At 51.0% G+C, this 22,700-nt stretch overlaps 1 protein-coding gene across 1 annotated transcript in view; it reads left to right on the plus strand.

Moving 5' to 3' along the window:
* Positions 1–22,700, plus strand: part of baiap3 (BAI1 associated protein 3) — a 281,399-nt gene that overhangs the window by 112,205 nt on the left and 146,494 nt on the right. The window contains exons 7-9 of the mRNA XM_072481213.1: positions 1,308–1,374; positions 4,121–4,334; positions 12,749–12,793. Coding sequence (XP_072337314.1) covers positions 1,308–1,374; positions 4,121–4,334; positions 12,749–12,793 — 326 coding nt within the window. The remainder of the gene's footprint in view (positions 1–1,307; positions 1,375–4,120; positions 4,335–12,748; positions 12,794–22,700) is intronic.

The raw sequence follows: 22,700 nt of genomic DNA on the forward strand, positions 1-22,700 counted from the left end.
CAGACAGATCATTCCAAACATGGAAAAAACATAGGACATACATAAATACACAATATGAGTACATAGACACAGGTGAAGCACATAGGAGTGTAGTACTACTCGGTAGAGAAGATGTTTGAAGAGATCAGATCAGTCCATAAGAGGGTAACAGCTGTTTTTGAATCTGTTAGTGTATGTTCTCAGACTTTTGCATCTCCTGCCTGATGGAAGAAGTTGGAAGAGTGAATACCCCGAGTGGGAAGGGTCTTTGATTATGCTGCCCGCTGTCCCAAGGTAGAAGGAGGTGTAGACAGAATCAATGGATGGGAGGCGGTTTTGCGTGATGAACTGGGCGGTGTTCATGACTCTCTGTAGTTTCTTATGGTCTTGGGCCGCGCAATTGCCATACCAGGCTGTGATGCAGCCAGACGGGATGCTTTCTATGGTGCCTCTGTAAAAATTGGTCGGAGTCAATATGGACATGCTGAATTTCCTTAGTGTCCTGAGAAAGTATAGGCCTTGTTGTGCCTTCATAGTCGTAACGTCGATATGGGTGGACCAGGACAGATTATTGATGATGTGCACACCTAGGAATTTGAATCTGTCAACCATCTCCTCCTCAGCACCATTGATAAAGACAGGGGTTTTGTACGATACTTTGCTTCCTGAAGTCAATCACCGGCTCTTTAATTTTGCTGACATTGAGGGGGAGATAGTCGTCGTCACACCACACCACTAAGTTCACTATCTCTCCACTGTACTCTGACTCATCGTTGTTCGAGATCCAACCCATTACGGTCGTATCATCAGCAAACTTGTAGATGGAGTTGGAGCCACATTTTGCCACACAGTTGTGTGTATATAGGGACTACAATATGGGGCTAAGTGCACAGCCTTGTGGGGCCCTGGTATTGAGGACTATCATGGAGAAGGTGTTGTTGGTCCTTACTGATTGTGGTCTATGGGTCAGGTATTCCAGGTAATTGATATCAACCTAAAAAAAAAGGCATCTTAGAACAGTATCAGACAGTCTGGGGGTTCCTACAGCATGAAACCCAACACTGCTGGAAGTTCTCTTCCTGATGCTTGGCCACTTTGCCGTTACTGACCGTCCTGTTGTGTAAAAGGAGTAACTTCTAGTTCTATCAAAAGTCTGATTTTAAAATGTGGAGCGCATGGCTTTTCCTGTTTGATGGTTGGGTTTGTACATCGGCTGCTTCCTTCCTCTCTTGCAGGTGTAGAAAGGAGAGCATTTTTGCCCTGTTCTTCTGGTCAGTGGTCAATAAGCACAAGCTTGGCTAATGCCTGATTCCTTGTGTCTCCTGTAGGTGCCCTCCTGCTCTCTGAAAGCGACAGTCGTGGAGGCTAGAAACCTACTGGCCAAGGATGCCAATGGTGAATAACCCAGAGTTTCCCATCTGACTGAGAGCCTGTGAAGTAGCAGCTGCATTGTGTTCATTTGTCTACTGCCGTTCTATATTAATCTTCAAAGGGGGGGGGGGGGAAAGAGATACTGAACCTGTTCAGTGAGGGGGCTTAAGTGAAGAGCAAGTTTGAAACTTCCTATCTATTTGCTAATGACCTGGGTTGAAAGTTGAGACACAGTAACTAACGTCAAAACAAACAAGGGGTTCAGGTAAATGAAACAATTACTCTGTGTATTAACAGAGATCTTTTCACCCTTGTCCTCAACCCCTCTTTAATATAGCATCCCACATGTGTTCAATTACTTCCAGCACCTCCTCTGCATGGTCAGTATTCAGCCTGAGCTCGGGCACTGAGTGTTAACAAGCTGTTCAACCACAGGTGGAAGCACCTACGAAGGTGGTGGTAATGTTTTAAACCTTACAACACTAACACTGAATGCACCTTTCATTAATAAGTGAAAACAAAGCCATAGTTTATCATCGTGCACAATCCTGACCGAGGAAATATATAGCCAGTGTGAGCACAGTCAACTAATCAGTTCACTTCTCCGTCAATGTAAAGGGACCTGTTAGTCATAATCCCAAATGGGGAGTTTGGGGATTTTTCAGGGTATAAATTGAACATGGGGAAGAGTGAGCTGTTTGTGGTGCATCCAGGGGAGCAGAGTAGAGAAATAGAAGACCTACCGTTGAGGAAGGTAACAAGAGACTTTCGTTACCTGGGGATCCAGATAGCTAAGAATTGGGGCACATTGCACAGGCTAAATTTGACGCGGTTGGTGGAACAGATGGAGGAAGATTTCAAGAGATGGGATATGGTAGCATTGTCAATGGCAGGGAGGGTGCAGGCGGTTAAGATGGTGGTCCTCCCGAGATTCCTTTTTGTGTTTCAGTGTCTCCCGGTGGTGATCACGAAGGCTTTTTTCAAAAGGATAGAAAAGAGTATCATGGGTTTTGTTTGGGCCGGGAAGACTCCGAGAGTGAGGAAGGGATTCTTACAGCGTAGTAGGGATAGGGGGGGGCTGGCGCTACCGAGCCTAAGTGAGTATTATTGGGCCGCTAATATTTCAATGGTGAGTAAGTGGATGGGAGAGGAGGAAGGAGCGGCGTGGAAGAGATTAGAGAGGGCGTCCTGTAGGGGGACCAGCCTGCAGGCTATGGTGACAGCCCCATTGCCGTTCTCACCAAGGAACTATACCACGAGTCCGGTGGTGGTAGCTACACTGAAGATTTGGGGACAGTGGAGACGACATAGGGGAAAGACCGGAGCACTGGGGGGGTCCCCGATAAGAAACAACCATAGGTTTGCCCCGGGGGGAATGGATGGGGGATATGGAATGTGGCAAAGAGCAGGTATAACGCAATTGAAAGATCTATTTGTGGATGGGAAGTTTGCGAGTCTGGGAGCGCTGACCGAGAAATATGGGTTGCCCCAAGGGAATGCATTCAGGTACATGCAATTGAGGGCTTTTGCGAGGCAACAGGTGAGGGAATTCCCGCAGTTCCCGACACAAGAGGTGCAGGACAGAGTCATCTCAAAGAAATGGGTGGGGGACAGTAAGGTGTCGGATATATATAGGGAAATGAGAGACGAAGGGGAGACTATGATGGACGAACTAAAAGGGAAATGGGAAGAAGAGCTAGGGGAGGAGATTGAGGAGGGGATGTGGGCAGATGCCCTAAATAGGGTAAACTCGTCGTCCTCGTGCGCCAGGCTAAGCCTGATTCAGTTTAAGGTATTACACAGGGCACATATGACTGGAACACGGCTCAGTAAATTTTTTGGGGTGGAGGATAGGTGTGCGAGGTGCTCGAGAAGCCCAGCGAATCATACCCATATGTTTTGGTCATGCCCGGCACTACAGGGGTTTTGGATGGGGGTGACAAAGGTGCTTTCGAAAGTAGTAGGAGTCCGGGTCGAACCAAGCTGGGGGTTGGCTATATTTGGGGTTGCACAAGAGCCGGGAGTGCAGGAGGCGAAAGAGGCCGATGTTTTGGCCTTTGCGTCCCTAGTAGCCCGGCGCAGAATATTGCTAATGTGGAAAGAAGCCAAGCCCCCGGGGGTGGAGACCTGGATAAATGATATGGCGGGGTTCATAAAGTTAGAGCGGATTAAGTTCGTCCTAAGGGGGTCGGCTCAAGGGTTTACTAGGCGGTGGCAACCGTTCGTCGAATATCTTGCGGAAAGATAGATAGGGGAGAACAAAGAAGGCAGCAGCAGCGGCCCAGGACTTGGGGGGGGGGAGGGATGGGGGGGGATGGGGGGGGGGGTGTGGCCTGAGACAAGACAGTTGCCAATTAGGGCTAGTTTTTATTTTTTTGTTATTTAATATTTATTTATTTGTTGTTGTTTTTGTTTAAATTTAAAAAGGTCATTATTATCTGTATTGTTACAATGTTGTGTAAAGGATGCACAATGTACTGTGTTGGTTGACCAAAAATTTTCAATAAAATATTATTTAAAAAAAAAAAAGTCATGATCCCAAAGATTACTGCATGATCCTGGGATACTCTGCAATCCTAATGATTGTTCTGCAATCCCAATGATTAGGCTGGGATATGGCCAATATCAGAGGTTAGTGTGCTCTCTCCACCACACCCCACCTCCCTATGCCGCTGTCCCACCTTTGGTTGAACGAGTGGCAACTGTGGTCCAATGAGTTTTGGCGACAGGTTGGGAGGCCACAAAGCATTCACTCTAATTCTCTGTCCAGGCTTCAGCGATCCCTACTGTATGTTGGGAATCACTCTCGGACAGACCATGCGGGAGACCGAGGAGAAGAAAGAGCGAAAATTCAGCTTCAGGAAGAAAAAGGACAGGATCGAGAAAAGGTCAAGCTTCAGAGAAACACTTCCTGCCAAGTACCTTCAGGTCACAGATGTCAAATCAAATACCCTGAATCCAGTGTGGAACCAAAGCTACGTGTTGTGAGTATCAATGCTACTGTGTGATGGGAAAGCTGCCTTGTCGGAGGAACAGTAGTGAGGGAGTGCTGCACTTCACTACTGTGGGAGTGCCACGCTGTCGGGGGACAGTATTGAGGGAGCGCCATGGGTGGCACGGTGGCACAGTGGTTAGCACTGCTACCTCACAGTGCCAGGGACGCGGGTTCAATGCAAGTCTTGGGAGACTGTCTGTGTGGAGATTGAACATTCTCCCCGTGTCTGCGTGGGTTTCATCCGGGTGCTCCGGTTTCCTACAGTCCAAAAGTGTGCAGGTTATGTGGATTGGTCATGTTAAATTGCCCCTCAGTCATAGAAACATAGAATTTACAGTGCAGAAGGAGACCATTCAGCCCATTGAGTCTGCACCGGCCCTTAGAAAGAGCATCCTACTTAAGCCCACACCTCTACCCTATCCCCGTAACCCAACCTAACCTTTTTGGATACGAAGGGCAATTTAGCATGACCAATCCACCTAACCTGCATATCTTTGATGTGGAGATGCCGACGTTGGACTGGGGTGAGCACAGTACGAAGTCTTACAACACCAGGTTAAAGTCCAACAGGTTTGTTTCGATGTCACTAGCTTTCGGAGCGCTGCTCCTTCCTCAGGTGAATGAAGAGGTCTGTTCCAGAAACACATATATAGACAAATTCAAAGATGCCAAACAATGCTTCGAATGCGACCATTAGCAGGTGATTAAATCTTTACAGATCCAGAGATGGGGTAACCCCAGGTTAAAGAGGTGTGAATTGCGTCAAGCCAGGACAGTTGGTAGGATTTTGCAGGCCAGGTGGTGGGGGATGAATGTAATGCGACATGAATCCCAGGTCCCGGTTGAGGCCGCACTAATGTGTGCGGAACTTGGCTATAAGTTTCTGCTTGGCGATTCTGCGTTGTTGCGCGTCCTGAAGGCCGCCTTGGAGAACGCTTACCTGGAGATCAGAGGCTTAATGACCTTGACTGCTGAAGTGTTCCCCGACTGGAAGGGAACATTCCTGCCTGAAGATTGTTGCGCCATGTCCGTTCATTCGTTGTCGCAGCGCCTGCATGGTCTCGCCAATGTACCACGCTTCGGGACATCCTTTCCTGCAGCGTATGAGGTAGACAACGTCGGCCGAGTCGCACGAGTATGTACCGCGTACCTGGTGGGTGGTGTTCTCACGTGTAATAGTGGTATCCATGTCGATGATCTGGCACGTCTTGCAGAGATTGCATTGGCAGGGTTGTGTGGTGTCGTGGTCACTGTTCTGAAGACTGGGTAGTTTGCTGCAAACAATGGCTTGTTTGAGGTTGCACGGTTGTTTGAAGGCAAGTAGTGGGGGTGTGGGGATGACCTTGGCAAGATGTTCATCGTCATCAATAGGGTTCCCGACTCTACGAAAGAAGACACGCAGGACTCCACACCGCAGTCCTTGCACGAACAAGAAGTGACTCCAGTGTCACAAGTCTCCACAGCGAGCTCGTGGACAGACTCCACGATAGAAGAAACGCAAGACTCCTGAGCACAGTCCTTGCAGGAACAAGACTATGAGGGTCTAGCAACCTCCTCTGACCAACTAGCGGCAGACGATGCAAGTCTGCCATTCTCAAGTAAACAGCAAGAAGACTATGAAAGTCCACCACGCTCCAGTGCACAGCAGGACGACCATGATGGTCTATCATGCTACAGTGAAGAACAAAGCGACGATGACAGTCCAAGCCCAAATGAAGGACAACAGCAAGACAATGACAGTCCACCCACATTGTTTGCGCCACCAGATGAAGACTCTGACAATTTACCCAACCCAAGTGAACAACAAGCAGCTACTGAGGATCTACCCACGGCATGTGAGACGAGTGATGACAGCATCCCACTTCCCATGCAAGATGTGCAAAGTGACAGACCTCAGCTCGTGTGTACAGAGGCACTCGACGATCACTGTGAGATCACTGGTGACTCCGGTGACACCATGATACTTCCACCCTCATTCGCTCGAACCTCTCCACACAAGTCAATGCATTCCTGCATGTTCCGACTCCAGATGTACATCTTCAAGAAATCTCAGCTGATTCCAGTGAACCTGCTCCGGACTCCGAGAGTGATTCCGGACTCCGGACGGGGAGCATCAACAAACCAACACTGACTCAGTTAAAACAGACCAGACTCCAGATGGGGAGCAACCAAATGCCGACAGATTCACATAAGCCGGACTTTACTCCAGACAGGGAGTGCTGCAACCTCAGTGATGGCACGCTCAGGGTGACAGCAGATGCCACAACGACAGGAGATGGATCACTTAACAATTACACTGGGTCAGTAATAACAAGCAGCGGCTACAATCCAAGAGGAATACACCAATATTCACCACAGCTATATCCACACATTTTTTCCACACCAGCAGTGCGGCCAATGACAACTCATGCTGGACAAACCCAGTATTCAGGCATGCAGCAGCCAGCAGTCTATGCAGCATACTCTCAAACAGGCCAGCACTACGGATTGCCCACTAATGGAATCAAGACCGAAGGAGGACTACCGCAAGCACAATCTGCACTACAGACTGGATGCCTTAGTTACAGCCCAGGATTTGCTGCACCCCAGCCTGGCTAGACGGCATATTCCTATCAGATGCAAGGTTCTAGTTTCACACCATCACCAGGTATTTATGCGAGCAGCAATTCTGTTTCCAATTCGACAACTTCAACGGTTCTCAGCAGGATCACCCTTCCAGCACAGCACGTGACCAGAACCAGTATGTACAGTCTTATCCAACTTCAACATATGGCACATCCATGACATATGGCACATCGAATGATACTGTTGATGGTACCGCTTCAACATCAACACCTCAGCTACAAGATGCCATCCGACAGCACCATCACAAACATCGAAAAAGAAAGGGACTCCAAATCAGACAGCGAAGTGATTTGACCACTTCTTGGTTCCTGTGGCACAGGGCATTGATGGCGTTCATAACCAAGAGAGACATTTGACCATGATGATTGATGGTTTTTGGACTCACACGAATGATTTGGACTTATTGTTTAATCACTGTTCCCATGACTTGTATATACCTTACCTTATCTACCTGTTCTTTGTTCAATTTTCTTAAAGTGTACAGAAAAGATGAACATATAAAAAAGGGGGGATGTGGTGATGTGCATCAATGTAAATACATGTCGGCTAACTAGACATTAGAGGGAGCACAAGAGACATCACACGCATACACTCAAACAATAGATCAGTTAGATAGGACATGACCAATGGACATTCACGATACACACGGAGGTGACATGACCACAGGGGGGCATTACACCAACCCATATATAATGGACACCACACACATGGTCTGCCTCTTTCCAGTGGAGACAGTCAGTGAATACAGACACAGGGTTGATTCAACATTACACCCACCACGTGGATTTCAGCAACTGGTTTGTCAGTCTGGGTAGCTATAGTAGGATTAGCAGTTGTGTCGAACCCCAGTAATAGAAGTGTAAATAGTTTAATAAACGTGTTGAAGTTATCTCCATGTCTGAACCTTCCTTTGTCAAGTGCACCACAAGGAAGCCGCTTATGTTACACCTAGAACATAACAAATCAATGTAGGTACGGGAAGGTGGCCCGCAGTCCGTACCGGTCAACCATTCGGTCCATCTCTCGCTGGAAGACCGAGACCTCGTTTGTGACGCTGAAGGGAACCCTAAGGAAGTGATAGAGGCGGCCATCTGCTTCGAACGCAGTGTATTGGTGGTCCTCCGGGCAGATGGGGAGTGGTGGTAGGTGGACTTCAGGTCCACTGTGGAAAAGACTCGATACTGCGCAATCTGATTGACCATGTCAGATATGCGTGGGAGAGTGTACTCATCGAGCTGCGTGTACCGGTTGATGGTCTGATTGTAGTCAATGACCATCCTGTGCTTCTTCCCAGTCTTTACTACTACCGCTTGAGCTCTCCAGGGGCTGTTGCTGGCCTCAATGACCCCTTCCCGCAGAAGCCGTTGGATCTCCGACCTGATGAAGGTCCTGTCCTGCGCACTGTACCGTCTGCTCCTAGTGGCGACGGGTTTGCAATCCGGGGTGAGGTTCGCAAACAGGGAAGGTGGATCGACCTTAAGGGCAGCACGGTAGCATAGTGGATAGCACAATTGCTTCACAGCTCCAGGGTCTCAGGTTCGATTCCGGCTTGGGTCACTGTCTGTGCGGAGTCTGCACATCCTCCCCGTGTGTGCGTGGGTTTCCTCCGGGTGCTCCGGTTTCCTCCCACAGTCCAAAGATGTGCAGGTTAGGTGGACTGGCCATGATAAATTGCCCTTCGTGTCCAAAATTGCCCTTAGTGTTGGGTGGGGTTACTGGGTTATGGGGATAGGGTGGAGGTGTGGACCTTGGGTAGGGTGCTCTTTCCAAGAGCCGGTGCAGACTCGATGGGCTGAATGGCCTCCTTCTGCACTGTAAATTCTATGAAATTAAGGGTCGTGAGGCCGCATACGGTGAGGGGGGGCAGGGGTCCGCCGAATTTTAAGGTTAGGCTTTGGAGATGGCACTGAAAGTCCAGGCCGAGTAACAGGGCAGCGCAGAGGTGGGGGAGGACGTAGAGCTGGAAGTTGCTGAACTCTACGGAGTGGGGTGGATGACGCTCTCTGTGCTCCTGGAGTCAAAAAGGCAGGTCGTCTCGTGCCCATCGATTTTCCCCGTCGTTGTTGCGGTCGCGAGGTTGCGGGGCCGGGACTGATCCAGGGTTATAGAGGCGAGCTGCGGCAGATGCTGGGAGGTCCTGGGCTGGTCAGCGGTGGTGGAGGTAGCGGCAGGCGATGAACGGCCAGACAAGCAGGGGTCCTGAGGTGCTGTCCAAAATGGCACCAAAGATGGCGGCGCCCACGAGGCGCACATGGCTTGCGAAGGGGAAAATGGCGGCGCCCCTGGGTCGCACGTGGAGGGTGTAGGAACGCGGGCCTGGAAACAGCGGCGACCGAACGGGCCTGGCAAACAGAAACAAAGTGCCCCTTCTTCCCACAGCCGTTGTAGGTCGCGCTCCGCGCCGGGCAGCGCTGCCTGGGGTGTTTGTTTTGCCCGCAAAAATAGCACTTGGGCCCCCCAGAGTTGGCTGGCTGCCACGCAGTGCAGGCTTGCGGCGAGCTGGAGTCGGCAGCTGGTGGGGCCCACGATGCCCATGAGGGTGCTGCGTGGTCGGGCGCGTACGACTAGACGTTACGGGAGGCCACTTCTATCGGATTAACGAGCTGCCTAGTTCCCGCAAGATCAAGCGTATCCCCTTCCAGTAGCCGCTGGCAGATGTACGCAGACTTCATGCCCGTAACGTAAGCGTCCCGAATAAAAGTTTGGTGTGCTGGACTGCCGAAACTGCCTGGCAGTCACAGTTCCTACCTAGTATGTGCAGGGAACGCCAGAAATCGTCCAGAGACTCCCTGGGGAGTTGCTGTCTTGTGGCCAGGAGGTGCCTGGCATATACTTGAGTGACTGGTCAAACGTAATGTCCCTTCAGGAGCTCCATCGCTTTGGAGTAGGTGCGCGCATCCCGGATGAGAGGAAAAATGTCCTGGCTCACCCGGGAATAGAGGACTTGGAGCTTCTGCGAGTCCGAGGGTTCCTCAGCGGCTGTTCGGAGGTAGCTTTCGAAGCAGGCTAGCCAGTGGTCAAAGGCGAACGTAGCGTTGGCTGCTTGAGGGCTCAGCTGCAGGTGATCAGGCTTGATGCAGAGATCCATCATTTAAAAAAAATCTCGTTCAATAAATTGATGCACTATCAATTACCACAAAGACGAGAGTCGTGGAATAATCAAGGCTTTATTGAGCAAGATGTTGTGCCTCCTGTAGCTGGAACCAGAATGGCTGCAGCACCGGCGAGCACACACATTTATACACCGCCTACTGGGCGGAGCCAGCAGGCAGGGATTTACCCATGTACCTCTACTATACGGGCAGTGCCGTAATACATGTAATAAACTACTAGTGGTGACTACCACAGTGGCTGCCTGCTTTCTCAGCTGGTGAGCCAATAGGCGGCCAGCCTTGTCTCCGTGTTCGTAGTAGGTCTCCCGTATCTGGCGGAGTTGGTACACTGCTTTCCTAGTGGATAGCAGGTTAAAGTCCATTTGCAGCCTATTTCTCTCTGCCAGTAGCTCTACAGTCGGGGCCTCGAAGTATTTTCTGTCGACTTCCAGGATGGAGTCCACCAGTTGTTACCTGGCCACCTTCTCTTCCCTATCTCTACTTGCCTCGTAGGCTATGATCTCTCCTCTAATCACGGCCTTCAGTGCCTCCCAGAACATGGAACAGAGAACTTACAGTGCAGAAGGAGGCCATTTGGCCCATCGAGTCTGCATCAAACCAGTTAAACCTTCACTTCCACCCTATCCCTGTAACCCAATAACCCCACCTAAACTTTTATGGTCACTAAGGGCAATTTATCATGGCCAATCCACCTAACCTGCACGTCTTTGGACTGTGGGAGGAAACTGGAGCACCCGGAGGAAACCGACGCAGACACGGGGAGAACGTGCAGACTCCGCACAGACAGTGACCCAGCAGGGAATCGAACCTGGGACCCTGGCGCTGTGAAGTCACAGGGCTAATTACTTGTGCTACCGCGCTGCCCGTTTTGATTGTTACTAACGTAGTCGCCAATGGCCCGCGATGTTTTTTGACGATGTTTTGTCGGCCACGAAGTCCGTGTCCAGCCTCCACGTGGGGCCGCTGGGCACGGCCTGTCTCCAACCTCACATCCATATCGTGTGGAGATTGTCAGAGATAATGATTGCGGAGTACTTCGTTCCCGTGATCCCTGGAAGCACCGATTTCCCCACGGCAAAGAAGTCGATACGGGTGCATACCTTGTGTACTTGTGAGAAGTATGAAAATTCCTTCTCTCCCTAGTGCAGGGACCTCCATGGGTCCACCGCCCCCATCTGCTCCATAAATGCTCTTAGTCCCCTAGCCATGTCAGTCTTTTTCCCTGCTCTGGGGTTTGATCGGTCGGTCAGTGGGTCCTGTACACAGTTGAAGTCGTCCCCCATGATCAGTCGGTGTGTGTCAAGGTCGGGGATTTCTGCCATGGTCTTCTTTATGAATTCTGTGTCGTCCCAGTTGGGAGAGTACACATTTACCAGTACGACCGGTGCCCCTTCCAGGACACCGCAAACTCGCCCCCTTTAACAAAATGACAAGATGGGAAGATCTCAACATGAACCTGCCGTTTCTCTGGAGAGAAACAGGCCAGTTTTTGGACTGAACCTGACATTATTCCATTTTGGGGGAAAATTTCACCCATATGTTCACCTGAAATCTTTGGACACTTAAGGGCAATTTTTTATTTATTTTTATTTTTTGCATGGCCAATCCACCTAACCTGCACATCTTTGGACTGTGGGAGGAAACTGGAGCAGCCGGAGGCAACCCACGCAGACACAGCGAGAACGCACAAACTCCACACAGACAGTCACTAAAGGCCACAATTGAACCCGGGTCCCTGGCGCTGTGAGGCAGCAGTGCTAACCACTCTGCAGCTGTGCCACCCCTCTGTTAACTCTGTTTCTGTAATAGCCCCACAAGGCCCACGGGGATGCCCTCATCGATCTCCCTGTGGAATACAGGCTGCCCTGCTAGTGGGTGGAGGCCCGGCCAGCTGGGGCTCATAATTAACTTGTTAAAGGCCGGCCCGCATAGGGACCAGCAGGCTGGTAGTCCCGATTGGGACTGATACCATGTGTATTTGCCGTCGTAGCAACCGTTCCCTTTGACTGTGAATACACGAGCGTTTACTCGTCTGCTTGGTCTCCTGGGCCTTTATGCTGGTGACAAGGGTGGGATTCAAAAATACACGTGCAAAATGGCCTCCTCAGACGACTGCTGAAGGGGAACCTTCTGACTTGGGAGGGTGAAGGGTGTAATAACTTCCACAAGGCCCACAGGGGTACCCTAATCGATCTCCCCATGGGACTTGTGGAATACGAGCTTCCCCGCAAGCGTGTCGCAACCTTCTCAGCTGGGGCTCATAATCAACTTGTATAAAGGTCGGCCCAGATAGGAACTGGTACGTTGGTAGTCCCAACAGGGGCTGATACTGTGTGCACTTGCCATAGGAGCGGCCATTTCCATTGACCATGGATAAACTAGTGTTTACTCGGCTATCCGGCCTCCTGGGTCTTCATAGTTTCTCTCTCCACAGATGCTGCCAGACCTGCTGAGATTTTCCAGCATTTTATTTCAGATTTCCAGAGTCTGCAGTATTTTGCTTTCGAGCACTGGTTGGCTGCTGCAATTCCTATATTGTGACTAAAGGTTAAAAGTGTTTCATCAACTGTAAAGTGTTTTGGAACATCCTGAGGTCAATGCAATATCTTCTTTCTTCCTTTCTTTGTTTAATGAATATTGATTTGCTGTTTATTCCCTGTTACAGTGATCTGGATGATATTCACAGTGACCAGCTCCACCTTGATATTTGGTGAGTTTTGCAGCCCTGGCTGTTTTTCATTATAGTATTCTCCATGTTCTGTTTACATTTCCTGCTTTCTTTCTTGGAAAAAATGAATCACTGGAAGAAATGAAAATAAATTGATAGAAATGAAATTGGGGTGAAGGTGGAGGAGAGAGATCACAGTCTCATGTTTTTGAACTCATTATTAAGTCTGGAAGGCTGTAACGTGACTAATTGGAAGACATGTGGACACAACAGCAGGACAGTGAGTTGAAATGGCAAACGACAGGAAGATCTTGATCCAGCTTGTGGACACACCAAAGGTGTTCTGCATAGCGGTCACCCAGTCTGAGTTTAGACTCTCCAATGTAGAATAGACTGCATTGGGAGCAGCGAATGCAATAGACCAGATTGAAGGAGGTGCACGTGAAGCGCTATTTCACCTGAAAGGAATGTTTAGGCCCTTGGATGGTGAGCAGAGAGGAGGTAAAGGGGCAGCTGTTACACCTTCTGCGATTGCATGGGAAGGTGCCGTGGCAAGGGGGTGAGGTGTTGGTGGTGATGGAAGAGTGGGCCAGGGTAGCCCGGAGGGAATAGTCCCTGGGGAATGCTGACAGGGGGAGTGAGGGGAAGATATTTTTGGTGGTGGGAGTTACCCGAACTGTGACCCTTTGAATGCAGAGAAAGGTGAGGACAATCGGACACTATCCTGAGGGAGAGGAAGGGGTGAGGACAGAAATGTGGTCAGACACAGTTGAGAGCCCTGTCAACCACTGTGGGGAAACTACGATTGAAGAAGAATGAAGACATGTCAGCAGCACCGTTTTGGAAAGTGGCATCATCGGAACAGATGGAACAGAAGCGAAGGAACTGGGAGAATGGGACGGAGTCCTTGCAGGATGTGGGGTGTGAATGGCTGTAGTCAAGGTAGCTGTGGGAGTCAGTGGGCTTGTAATGAATATAAGTGGACAGTCTATCCCCAGAAGTTGAAGTAGAAAGTTCAAGGAAGCGAAGTGAAGTGTTGAAGATGGACCATGTGAAGGTGATGGAAGGGTGGAAATTGGAAGCAAAATTCATAAATCTTTCCAGATCCAAACAGGAATATGAAGTGGCACCAAAACAGTCGTCGATGTACCGATAAATGAATTGTTACACAGGACAGGCCAACAGCATTGGTTCAATTACCATACCGGTTGAGGTTATTCATGAAGGCTCCGCCTTCTCAACCTTGCCCCTCGTCTGAGGTGTGGTGATCCTCAGGTTAAATCACCACCGGTCAGCTCTCCCCCTCAAAGGGGAAAGCAATCTATGGTCATCTGGGCCTATGGCAACTTTACTTTTACTTAAAAGAGTTGTGGAATGGGGCCGGAGTAGGACTGGAACAAGGAATGTTCCACATACCCCAAAAAGAGACAGGCAAAACTGGGACCCATGCTGGTACCCAGAGCCACACATTCTGTTTGGAGGAAGTGAGACAAGTTAAAGGAGAAATTGTTCAGGACACGTTCAGCCAGACGGAAGAGAGTGATGGTGGATGGGGATTGTTCAGGCCTCTGAGGAAGAAGCGGAGAGCCCTTGACCATCCTGGTGGGGAATGGAGGTATAGAGGAACTTGACATCCATGGTAAAGAGGAGGCAGTTAGGACCGGGGAACTGGAAGTTGTTGCAATAATGTAGGGCATCAGAGGAATCGTGGATGTAAGTGGAAGGGAGTGGGCAAGAGGGGAGAGGATGGAGTCAAGATAGGAAGAAATGAGTTCAGTGGGGCAGGAACAGGCTGACATGCTGAACCCACCGAGCAGTTCTGTTTGTGGATTTGGGGGAGGAGGTAGAAGCGGGCTGTCCAGGGTTGGGATCTATGAGGTTGGAAGCTGCAGAGGGAATATCTCCATAGGCGATGAGGTCAGTGACAGTCCTGGAAACAAGGGCTTGATGCTCGGTGCTGTGGGCAGGGTCCAGGGGAGGTAGGGAAAGTGTCTGAGAGTTGAAGCTCAGCCTCTGCGAGGTAGAGATCAGTACGCCAGACAACAGCTTATTGTTTAGTTCCAGTTATGCCTGATTCTCATCTCACTGAAATCGGTCCTCCTCCAATTCCATATTTTTACTCTGGATTGCTCGGAGTCCTTTTCCATTGCCAACCTAAACTTTAAGATACTATGATCATCAACTTCCAAACGTTCTCCTGCCGACATTTGATCCACTTGAAACTCCTCATTCCCCAGAACCTGACCCAGCAATGCTAGACTGGAAACATACTGGTGTCGAAAATACTCTTGAACATACTCCAGAAATCCTGCCCCCTCATGCTCTTTGAGCTCTTATTATCCCAGTCTATTAGGGTAATTAAATCCCTTATTCTATAGTTGCTGCCCATTTTGGCAATTTGCTTGCAAATTTTTCATCTACATCTTTCCCACTGGTTTGCTTCATATGGAATACTCTGAGCAGTGTAATGATAATTCTATTGACACGGAGCTGTAAGTGGGACAATAGCATCCTGCGGGTTTACCAAGACCTGAGCGTGGAGGTGACCAGGAGGAGAGCAGGCTTCAATCAGATCAGGGCGATCCTTTTCAAGAAAAAGGTGAAGTTTGGACTGTTATACCCAGCCCGTCTCTGGGTCACGCATGAGGATCAGCACTTTTACTTTGAGTCGCCTGAGGACGCGTTGGACTTTGCAAGAAAGAAAGGGCTGGCGAAGGACTGAGAACTTTTGAACTTGGCTGCAACGTTCGTGTTTCTGTTTTCTCTGTTTTGTTTCTGTTTTTGTGAAAAGTTTCTCGTTTTGCTTGGAACCAGCAGTAGAGCTGGGTGAGTTTAGGTTTTCATTTGCACTGTTGGGGGATGGAGGTGTGCTAGTTTTGATCTTGGTGTTCTTCGGTTGGGCAATTGTGTGGGGATTGTTTGATGTTGGAGTTTGTTTGCATGAGCGGGGGAGGGGGGAACAATAAGTGGGAGACTATCTGGCACCGGGGATGGGGGCCACCAAGCTGGCTGGGTGAGCTAGCTTTCGGAAGCCCAATGGGTGGGGGGGGTGGGGGCTGCATATGTTTGGTTTAGGAAAGGGATTGGGTTACAGAATGTTGTTGCTAGGGGGGGAGGGGGAATGAATGTTCTGCTGGCGAGAGAAGGACTTAGGCTGAGGGACAGAGAGGAGGTCGGGGGCTGGGGCTGCCTGGAGATGGACCTGTAGAGGTGCGGATCACAGGCTGGTGGCGGGCCTAAAAAAGGGGATGGCTGATCGGCGGCGGGGGGAGGCAATGAGCCCCCCAACTAGGCTGATCACCTGGAATGTTCGAGGGTTAAATTGGCCGGTCAAAAGGGCACATGTCTCCGCGCATCTTAGGGGATTGAAGACGGACGTAGTGATGTTGCAGGAGACGCACCTTCAGGTAACGGACCAGGTTAGATTGAGGAAAGGCTGGGTCAGCAAGGTGTTTCATTCGGGGCTAGATTCAAAGACCAGCAGGGTCACAAACCTGATCAATAAGGGGGGGTGTTTGAGGCGGGTAGAATAGTCTCGGACGTGGGAGGTCGGTATATTATAATTGAGATGATGTGGAGTTTATGAAGAAGATGCTCGGGAAGATACCGGACCTGGACTCGCACAGGTTGGTCATGGGAGGGGACTTCAATACAGTTATGGACCAGGGCTTAGACCGGTCAAGCTTGAAAGCGGGCAGGGTGCCAGCAATGGCAAAGGAACTAAGAGGGTTCATGGAGCTGACGGGGGGGGGGGGGGGGGGGGGGAGCCATGGGGGGGGGGGGGGGGGAGAGCAATGGGGGGGGGGGGGGAGAGCCATGGGGGGGGAGCCATGGGGGGGGAGCCATGGGGGGTGGGGGGGGGAGCCATGGGGGGGGTGGATCCATGGAGGTTTGGGCAGCCGAGGGTGAAGGAGTTCTCCTTCTACTCACACGTGCATAAAGCGTACTCCCGGATTTATTTCTTTATTTTGAGCAGGGTCTTTCTGGCTGGGGTAGTGGACATGGGGTACTCGGCGATTACAATCTCAGACCATGCTCCACACTGGGTTGACCTGCAGGTTAGTAAAGACAGTAATCAGCGCCCGCATCCGTAGATGTAGGACTTTTGGCGGATGAAGGGGTGTGCGAGCGGCTGAGGAAATGCTTTTAGAACTACCTGCAGATCAATGACAGGGGGGAAACTTCGGCAGCGGTGGTTTGGGAAGCATTGAAGGCGGTGGTAAGGGGGGAGCTGATCTCGATCCAGGCTCATAGGGAGTGTCATAATATGCACCCATGCACATCATGAGGTAAAAGCAGGCAGTGACAGACACCCAGGTTAGCCAATCAACATACAGGCAAGAACACAACCAATTACCAGACAGAACACCAATGGGGGCTTCCAACTGTAAAACACACGAGGAGGCATCAGCACTCCGCCTCTTTCCACTGGTGACAACTGGAATGACAGTCAGGGTGTATATATCAGTCAGCACCTTCCACACGTGGATCAGAGCTAGCCTGGTCTAGTAAGTTAGAGTTAGTACACTTAGAGTAGTAGAGTGTCAACCCACAGCCAGCTGTGTGCATTGTTACAGAAGTTCAATAAATCGTATTGAACCAACGCCTATGTTTGGTGTATGCTTTACAGTTCCTGCATCCTGGTGCAGTCCGTGTTACCCCAGGGTGAATAACACGACAGGGAGAAGGTTGACAGGGCAGAGACGGACAGACTGGTAAAGGAGATATTACAGATCGATAGGAGGTATGCGGAGACCCCAGAGGCAGGGCTCCTGAGGGAACGGCGGAGGCTGCAGGCGGAGTTTAGCTTGCTGACCACAGGGAGTCCGGTGGAGCAGCTGAGAAAGGCGAGGGGAGCGATTTATGAACATGGGGAGAAGGCCAGCACAATGCTTGCACAGCAGCTTAGGAAGAGGGAGGCAGCTTGGGAAATAGGGAAAGTAAAGGACGGTGAGGGGAACCTGGTTGGTGATTCGGTAGGGGTGAAAAAAGCGTTTAGGGATTTCTACAGCAGGCTGCACAGGTCGGAATCCCCAACGGGGCCGGAGGGGATGAGGCACTTCTTGGAGGGACTGAATTTCCCAATGGTGGACGGAGAGCGGATAGAAGGGCTGGGGGCCCCAATTGGACTGGAATAAATAGTGGAGGGCTTGAAGGCCATGCAGGCGGGTAAGGCCCCAGGTCCAGACGGGTACCCAGTGGAGTTTTATAAAACGTTATCTGGGATATTGGGGCCGGTGTTGTTGAGGATGTTCAATGAGGCAAGGGAAAGTGGGGTGCTGCCCCCGACGATGTCACAGGCAACGATTTAGCTGATTCTTAAGCGGGACAAGAACCCGGAGCTCTTTGGGTCCTACAGGCCGATCTCCCTGCTGAATGTGGATGCCAAGTTGCTGGCCAAAATCTTGTCCTCCAGGATTGAGGATTGTGTTCCGGATGTTATTGGGGAGGACCAGACGGGGTTTGTTAAGGGCTGGCAGTTGGTGGCCAATGTAAGAAGGTTGTTAAATGTGATCATGATGCCCCTGGAAGGTAGGGAGGTGGAGGTAGTGATCGCAATGAATGCAGAAAAGGCTTTTGATCGGGTAGAATGGGATTATCTGTGGGAGGTACTGGGACAGTTCGGATTTGGGCGGGGCTTTATTGACTGGGTCAGGTTACTGTATCAGGCTCCTGTGGCAAGTGTGCGGACGAACAGGACAACTTCGGACTATTTTAGACTGCACCGGGGGACGAGACAGGGATGCCCCCTCTCCCCACTGTTATTTGCGCTGGCTATAGAGCCGTTGGCAATTGCTCTGAGAGCTTCAAGGGGCTGGAGGGGACTGTTTGGGCGGGGGGGGGGGGGGGTGTGTGGAGCACAGGATTTCGCTCTATGCGGATGATCTGCTTCTGTATGTTTCGGACCCAGTAGAGGGGATGGAAGAAAACATGAAGATTTATGGGGAATTCGGACGGTTTTCGGGGTATAAGCTGAACATGGATAAGAGTGAGATGTTTGTGGTCCAGGCGAGGGGACAGGAGGGGCGACTGGGGGAGCTGCCGTTTAGGTCAGTAGGGGGTAGTTTTAGGTACTTGGGCATCCAAGTGGCGCGGGAATGGGACCGGCTGCATAAATTGAATCTGGCCCGGCTAGTGGATCAAATGAAGGATGATTTCCGGAGATGGGACGCGCTCCTGTTGTCGCTGGCCGGGAGGGCACAAACGGTGAAACTGACTGTCCTCCCGAGGTTCCTATTTGTATTTCAATGTCTCCCCATTTTTATTCCGCGGCCCTTTTTTAAGCGGGTCAACAGGGTGATCACGGGCTTTGTCTGGGCGGGCAAGACCCCGCGGGTAAGGAAGGTAATGCTCGAGCGGAGTCGGGGAGAGGGCGGGCTGGCGCTGCCAAATCTTAGCAATTATTACTGGGCGGCTAACATAGCCATGATCAGGGAGTGGGTGGTGGGGGAGGGGTCAGCGTGGGTGCGTATGGAGGCGGCTTCGTGCAAGGGCACCAGTCTGGGGGCATTGGTAACTGCGCATTTGCCACTCCCGTCGGCGAGGTAATCCACCAGCCCCGTGGTGGTGGCGGCCCTGAGAGTTTGGGGCCAGTGGAGGCAGCATGTGGGAGCAGTGGGAGCATCGGTCTGGGCCCCAATTTGTGATAACCACTGGTTTGCCCCGGGGAGTATGGATGGGGGGTTTGGGGTATGGCGGAGAGCGGGGATTGTTCATAGAGGGGAGCTTTCCGAGTATGAGGGCGCTGGAGGAAATGTTTGGGCTGGTGAGGGGAAACAAATTCAGATACTTGCAGTTGCGGGACTTCCTTCGTAAACAGGTGGCAACATTCCCGCTCCTACCGTTGAGGGGGATTCAGGACAGGGTAATTTCCAGAGGGTGGGTAGGTGAAGGAAGCGTCTCGGACTTCTATAAGGAGCTAATGAGGTTGGAGGAGGCGCAGACCGAGGAGCTGAAGCAAAAGTGGGAGGAGGAGCTGGGAGGTGAGATAGAGGATGGTTTATGAGCAGAGTCAACGCGTCTGCAACATGTGCCAGGCTCAGCCTGATACAATTTTTTTTTTCTTTTTAAATAAATATTTTTATTCTCCTTTTTCACATTTTCTCCCGCATTTACACCCATCAACAATAAACAATAATCAGCAAGATATGTCAGTCCCCATAATGACAACGATCCCATCCGCCCACCAACCCCCAAACCTCAGTCCGCATGTTTACAGAAACAAATGACAAAAAGGAATCAGGGATTTCCCATAGTCACCCTTAATCTACACAGCCCCCCTACCCCCCCCCCCCCCCAACTAATGTTCGATGTTATCCAGTTCTTGAAAGTGCATAATAAATAGTGCCCATGACTTGTAGAACCCCTCCGAGCTTCCCCTCAGTTCGAACGTAACCTTCTCAAGGGTCAAGTATTCCAACAGGTCCCCCCGCCACGCCAGGGCACAGGGTGGAGAGGCTGCTCTCCATCCCAACAGGATCCGCCTTCGGGCGATCGACGAGACGAAGGCTATGATATCTGCCTCCGCTCCCGTTTCCAACCCTGGCTGGTCCGACACCCCGAATATGGCCTCCTGGGGACCCGGGTCCAGTTTCACACGCACCACCTTGGAAATTACTCTAAACACCTCCTTCCAGTACTCCCCTAGCTTTGGACAGGACCAAAACATATGAACGTGATTCCCCCCCCCGCCCCCTCTCCTCCCCCCCCCCCCCGCAACGCTCACACACATCCTCTACTCCTTCAAAAAATCGGCTCATCCTCGCCCTCGTGAGGTGCGCTCTATATACCACCTTCAGCTGTATCAGCCCCAACCTCGCACATGAGGTGGAGGCATTCACTCTCCAGAACACCTCACAACAGACCCCCTCCTCTATAACCTCTCCAGATCTTCCTCCCACTTTGCTTTGATCCCTTCCAGTGGTGCCTTATCCTCTTCCAAAATAGCTCCGTACACCGCTGACACTGCCCCTTTCTCCAGTCCCCTTGTCGTCAGCACCTCCTCCAGCAGTGTGGAGGCCGGTTCCTCTGGGAAGCTCTGTATCTCCTTCCTGGCAAAATCCCGAACCTGCATGTACCGAAACACTTCTCCCTGCTCAAGCCCATACTTCGCTTCCAGCTCCCTCAATCCTGCAAACCGACCCCGAAGAAACAAATCTTTTAATCCCCTTCTCTTCCCATTTCCGAAAACTTCCATCCCACCTCCCTGGCTCAAATCTGTGGTTCCCCCGAATCGGCATTTCCCTTGACCCTAAACTCAACCTGAAGTGTTGGCGAAACTGCCTCCAGATTTTCAACTAAGCTATTATTACCGGACTCCCTGAATATTTCCCCGGAGCTATCGGGAGCGGCGCTGTGGCAAGTGCCTTCAGCCCCGACCCCCTGCACAAACTCTCCTCCATTCTGTCCCACTGAGAATCAACCACTCTGACCCAGCTCCGCACTCTCTCCACGTTCGCCGCCCAGTAGTAGTACAACAGGTTCGGGAGACCCAAACCCCCTGCCTGCCTTCCCCTCTGTAGCAGCACTTTTCTCACTCTGGCCACCTTCCCTCCACATATGAACGAGGTAATCCTTCCCTCAATCTCCCTGAAAAAAGACTTTGGCAGGAAAATCGGCAGGCATTGAAAAATAAACAGGAATCGCGGCAACACATTCATTTTAACCGCCTGTACCCGACCTGCCAGTGACAGAGGAAGGCCGTCCCACCTTGCCAGATCGGCTTTCACTCTCCCCACCAAACTAGTGATATTGTACCTGCAAAGCCTGCCCCACTCCCGGGCAACCTGCACCCCCAGATACCTAAAATGAGTCCTTCCTCTACGGAATGGCAGCCCCCCCACCCCTGCCCCCACCCCCAGCCGAGACACCACAAAGTACTCACTCTTGTCCACGTTCAACTTGTACCCCGAGAAAGACCCAATACCCGCAGTAGCTCTAATAGTCCTCCTATCGACGCACTCGGTTCCGACACATACAGCAGCAAGTCGTCGGCATATAAGGACACCCTATGCTCTATCCCCCCCGCACTTCCTTTCCATGCTCCCTAACTTCTCAATGCGATGGCCAACGGCTCAATCGCAAGTGCAAACAGCAGGGGGGACATAGGACATCCCTGTCTCGTCCCACGGTGGAGAGAAAAGTATCTCGAACTGATATTATTTGTGCGGACACTCGCCTTCGGTTCCTTATATAATAGCTTTACCCAGTTCACAAACCTTGGTCCAATCCCAAACCGCTCCAGCACTGCCATCAGGTACCCCCATTCTACCCGATCAAACGCCTTCTCGGCGTCCAATGCCACAACTACCTCTGTTTCCTTTCTTTTCGGCGGTGCCATAACAACGTTCAAAACCCTCCTAATGTTCGAAAACAGCTGCCTCTCTTTCACGAACCCCGTCTGATCCTCCCCTATTACCTTCAGGAGGCACTCCTCCAGCCTACCCGCCAGTACCTTCGCCAACACTTTTACGTCCACATTAAGAACTGATATGGGCCGATACGACCCACACTCCGTTGGATCCTTATCTTTTTTTAGCAACAGGGAAATCGATGCCTGCCCCAAGGTTTGTGGCAACACCCCCTTCCCTTTCGCCTCCTCAAACATCCCCACCATCAGGGGTGCCAACCTATCCTTAAATTTTTTATAATGTTCCACCGGAAACCCATCCGGCCCTGCCACCTTCCCCGACTGCATCCTCCCAATCGCATCCTTTATCTCCTGCTCCACTATTGCTCCTTCTAATGTAGCCCTGTCTCCCTCCCCTAACCTCGGGTACTCCAACCCATCTAGAAATTCTTGCATCTCACGGTCTCCCCCGGGTGGCTCTGACTTGTACAACCTCTCATAAAACTCCTCAAAAACCTTGTTAATCAGCATTGGAGCCACCACCAACTTCCCTGCCCTATCCTTCACCTGAAGAATTTCCCTTGCCGCTGCCTCCCTCCG

Source organism: Scyliorhinus torazame, chromosome 17 (genome assembly GCF_047496885.1).
Source record: "Scyliorhinus torazame isolate Kashiwa2021f chromosome 17, sScyTor2.1, whole genome shotgun sequence".
Lineage (NCBI taxonomy): Eukaryota > Metazoa > Chordata > Chondrichthyes > Carcharhiniformes > Scyliorhinidae > Scyliorhinus > Scyliorhinus torazame.